The 4,410-nt window shown below is 42.4% G+C and overlaps 1 protein-coding gene across 1 annotated transcript; it reads left to right on the forward strand.

Annotated features, from left to right (window-relative positions):
* The first annotated feature begins 2,578 nt into the window (after positions 1-2,578).
* LOC125600434 lies at positions 2,579-3,953 on the forward strand. The gene is made up of 3 exons (XM_048773146.1): positions 2,579-3,311; positions 3,435-3,818; positions 3,934-3,953. The coding sequence occupies exons 1-3, from the start codon at positions 2,579-2,581 to the stop codon at positions 3,951-3,953; spliced, it is 1,137 nt and encodes a 378-aa protein (XP_048629103.1).
* Positions 3,954-4,410: the final 457 nt, after the last annotated feature.

Here is a 4,410-nt window from a genome sequence, read left to right on the forward strand (position 1 = left end):
AAGCTTGGCTGTGAACCTAGGATGGGGATTGTGGCAAATGGATGTAAAGAATGCATTTCTACAAGGAGAGCTTGAGGATGAAGTCTATATGTATCCTCCACCAGGTCTGGAACATCTAGTGAAGAGAGGGAATGTACTGAGGCTGAAGAAAGCCATTTATGGGTTGAAGCAATCACCAAGAGCTTGGTATAACAAGTTGAGCACAACTCTGAACGGCCGAGGCTTCAAGAAGTCAGAATTGGATCACACTCTCTTTACACTCACGACACCCTCAGGTATGGTTGCTCTCCTTGTGTATGTGGATGATATCATTATCACTGGGAGTGATAAGGAAGGTATCAAAGCAACCAAGGAATTCCTAAAGTCTATGTTTGAAATCAAAGACTTGGGAGAAATGAAATACTTCCTTGGAATTGAGATTTGTAGATCCAAGGAAGGATTGTTCATGTCCCAAAGGAAGTATACACTTGATCTTTTGAAAGGTGCAGGTGCTTATGGAGGCAAGACAGCAAGGATGCCAATGGAGGATGGCTACAAAGTACCAAGAGAGGGGGAGATTGAAGACAGCAAGCCATTTCATGATCCTAAACTCTATAGAACACTTGTTGGAAAATTGATTTACCTTACCATTACAAGGCCTGATATATGTTTTGCTGTGAACCAGGTGAGTCAACACATGCAGCTTCCAAAGGAACATCATTGGCGCATGGTAGAGAGGCTGCTGATGTATCTGAATGGCTCGCCGGATCAAGGGGTTTGGATGGGATGTAATGGAAGCACAGAAGTGGTGGGGTATTGTGATGCTGATTGGGCAGGAGATAGAGCTGATAGGAAATCAACTACTGGCTATTGCACATTCATTGGAGGTAACTTGGTGACTTGGAAGAGCAAGAAGCAGAAGGTGGTGTCATGTTCAAGTGCTGAAGCTGAGTATAGAGCCATGCTGAAGCTTACAAACGAGTTGGTGTGGATCAAAGGCATCCTGAAGCACTTGGAGATTGATCAAGCCTCTCCAATGACAATGCATTGTGACAATCAAGCTGCTATTCACATTGCATCCAATTCGGTGTTCCATGAGAGAACCAAGCACATTGAGGTTGATTGCCACAAAGTGAGACAGATGATTGTGCTAGGAGTGATCTTGCCCTGCTATACTAGAAGTGAAGATCAGTTAGCGGATGTGTTCACCAAGGCTGCAAGACAGAAGACAATGGAGTCCATTCACATCAGGTTGGGCCTCATTGATCTTGGGAAGAGAAGGAGCTAATCCCCTTAGCTGTGAGGTCTTTACTCTTTTTCCCTCATCAAAGTTTTATCCCATTGGGTTTTCTTTGGTGAGGTTTTTAATGAGGAAGATCTCATGGCTTTCCAAGCTTAGGCTTTCACAAAGCTAAGCTTGAGGGGGAGTGTTAAGTTATGGAGATGATTAAGTGAAAGGATCAAGGGTTTACATGAGAAGAGAGATCAAAGGAAGGAAAGGAGTAGGTGTGTGAAGTTAAGGAGAAGTGTACGGATAGGGCAAAGGCCGTACAACTCAGGTACCTTGGGAAGAAAGGCAAAGCTCACATCTATCCTAAAGTGGCCGATGACTCTACAAGAGGAAGAGGCTTTAGGATATGACCGTTGAAGGATAAGGTTGGGACGCGGCTTAAGCTGGTGCTAGCTGTAAAGGCAAAAGGAGCATCTAGGCAAAGATGCCTTTGGCATCAAGCGTGTAAAGCCTCACCTCCGTTCATTCAAATGAAGCGCGCCTCTCCTTGGTTTGACTCCACATGCTTAGTCTTTAGGATTTGCTTTCACTATTACAAAACCCTTGTATGCTGATCCATATAAATATGTAATCTCTCCATAATAATAAACCAAGCAAGTTATGAGTCTCTCTCTTAGTCTCTCTTTAGTTCTCTAGACTCTTAATCTCGTTCTTTATACTTAAATCTTCTCTAAATCTCTTCTAATCTTTCCTAAATACTCAGATCACTCTAAACATCACTAAAAGTGATACAGGCTGTAAAGCAAACAGCATCTTGGTCTTAGATGCCAAGATACCAAAGCGTGTAAGCTCTCCCATTGGATCCTTTCAAATGGACGCTCCTCTTCCCCTTTGACTCCACATGCTTATGCTTTCCCTAATGTTTAACCTAGTGTCTCTCTCCCTTACTATATAACTTGTAATCTGCTTGATTAATGAGACATACGAGTTTATGAGTCTCTCTCTCTCTAGTTCATCATGATAATCTCATACACTTTCTCTTAAACACTCTAATCTCTCTTAAATCTCTCTTAGACTTCTCAATACCTTTCATATTCTCTAAAGTCATATTAATGAAGTTAACGAGATTGAGAGACTCTTATCTCTTGTGTTCATCATGATTCTCACTTAACCTCATTCTTAGTTCTTATAATCTCTTATACACTCTCAAATCTATCTCTTTCTCGTCTCAAATCACTCAATACCTTTTGTATTCTCTAAAATCATATGGTATCAGAGCCAGGTTGGCTTTGGTATTGAGTTTCTGATAAGTTCTTCATCTTCTTTCAAAAGATCTAGCGTGTTCTTCACTGGAGCATACAAGACAAGATGGAGGGACACTACAAGGTGATTACAGTACCGGTGGCTCTAAAGGGTAGTGGAAACTACCTGCTGTGGTCAAGGCTGGTGAAGACAGCCATTGGGAGGCTAGGGTTGTGGAGTCACATCACGGATGAGGCACCAAGACCAGTGGCCAAGGAAGGAGAAGGAGGTGGAGGTGAAGGAGATCAAGTTGCGGCCGCCGAGAAGAAATGGATACAAGAGGACTTGATGGTGCTTTCAGTGCTACAAGGCTCTCTTGAAGTCCATCTCTTAGATGCCTACAGCTACTGTGAGACTCCTAAGCACCTATGGGAAACACTCCTGAAGACCTTTGGGAACACAACCAATCTGAGCCGGGTGTTTGAGCTCAAGAGAGCTATCAACAACCTTGCGCAAGAAGAGGAGGAGTTCTCTAAACACTTGGGAAAGTACAGATCTCTCTGGTCTGAGCTGGAGACCTTGAGGCCAAGCACCATTGATCAAGAGACTCTCATGGAGAGGAGGGAACAAGATCAAGTGTTTGGTTTGATGCTGACTTTGAATCCGGCCTTTGGTGATGTTATTAAGCACATTCTGAGGTCTCCAAACCTTCCATCTATGGAGGAGGTGTGTGCACAACTCCAGAAGGAAGAAGGGACTCTCGGCTTGTTTGGGGGAAGAGGAGATGTAGCTCTATCCAACAAGGCTGAGGCAATCCAAGCTAACAAAGCTGCTTACCGTGGAGATGAAAGGAAGTTTAGTGGGAACTGTGATCATTGCAAGAAGCCAGGGCACAAGAGGAGTCAGTGCTGGATTCTTCACCCCCACTTGAAGCCGGCCAAGTTCAACAAGGAGAGGGAGGGAAGAGCTCACCTTTCTGCAGAGACAAGTGAAGCCGGCGCATCAGGAGCTGGTTCATCTGGTCATGCGGGTGAAAGTGAAGGAAGAGCTTTAGCCTCTCACCTCCAAGGAGCCGGGAAGAACATGGATCATGAGGTGATTAGGAAGTCTGACATTGATGCCCTGATCAAAGCCCTCAAAGAGTCTGGTAACCCCATTGAACACACCCTTGGTTATTCATACTCTGCTCGTGTGTTATCTAGAACTTGTGATAGGCTGCTAGATAATCTTGATAGTATGAACATGGGAGATGGAAAGCATAGGATTTATGCTGCTGAAAAAACACCTAGAACTAATGATAAGTTGCTAGATGTTATAGATAAACTAAAACTGATGATCAAATTGCCTAGTACTCACCTTGCTCAAAGTATAAAACCATTGATTGTAGATTCAGGTGCTTCACATCATATGATAAGTGATGATAGTCTTATAAAGAACATAGAACCAGCTCATGGACATGTAATGATTGCAAATGGTGATAGAATACCTATTAAAGGAGTAGGAGACTTAAAACTATTTAATAAGGATTCTAAAGCTTTGTACATGCCTGAGTTTACTTCTAACCTTCTATCTGTTAAGAGATGCACCAATGATCTTCAATGCAATGTTATTTTCAGTCCTAATGATGTGAAATTTCAGGATATTGAGAGCAATAAGTTGATTGGGCAAGGAGTAACCAAAGGAGTATGACTTTTAGTAATGTTTAGAGTAATCTGAGTATTTAGGAAAGATTAGAATGGATTTGGAGAAGATAAGAGTCTAGAAAGAGTTTAAGAGATTACTAAGAGATCATGGAGACTAAAGACTAAGAGAAAGACTCAAATGAATTGCTTAATCTTATTAATGAGTGAGGTTACATATTTATATGAAGACATAAGTAGGGTTTTCGTAAACAAGAGGATAAGGTAAGCATGTGGAGTCAATGACCATTTCAAAACCATCCAATGATGTGAGCTGCG

This window comes from Brassica napus, unplaced genomic scaffold (assembly GCF_020379485.1).
Source record: "Brassica napus cultivar Da-Ae unplaced genomic scaffold, Da-Ae ScsIHWf_2255;HRSCAF=2908, whole genome shotgun sequence".
Classification (NCBI taxonomy): domain Eukaryota; kingdom Viridiplantae; phylum Streptophyta; class Magnoliopsida; order Brassicales; family Brassicaceae; genus Brassica; species Brassica napus.

What these genes read in the sequence shown, in the direction of transcription:
- LOC125600434 (XM_048773146.1), top strand. Translation starts at nt 2,579, where the DNA reads ATGGAGGGACACTACAAGGTGATTACAGTACCGGTGGCTCTAAAGGGT. An exon ending in TGGAGATGAAAGGAAGTTTA is followed by an intron (nt 3,312 to 3,434) that starts GTGGGAACTGTG and finishes ACCTTTCTGCAG; the next exon opens with AGACAAGTGAAGCCGGCGCA. An exon ending in TAGTACTCACCTTGCTCAAA is followed by an intron (nt 3,819 to 3,933) that starts GTATAAAACCAT and finishes AAATGGTGATAG; the next exon opens with AATACCTATTAAAGGAGTAG.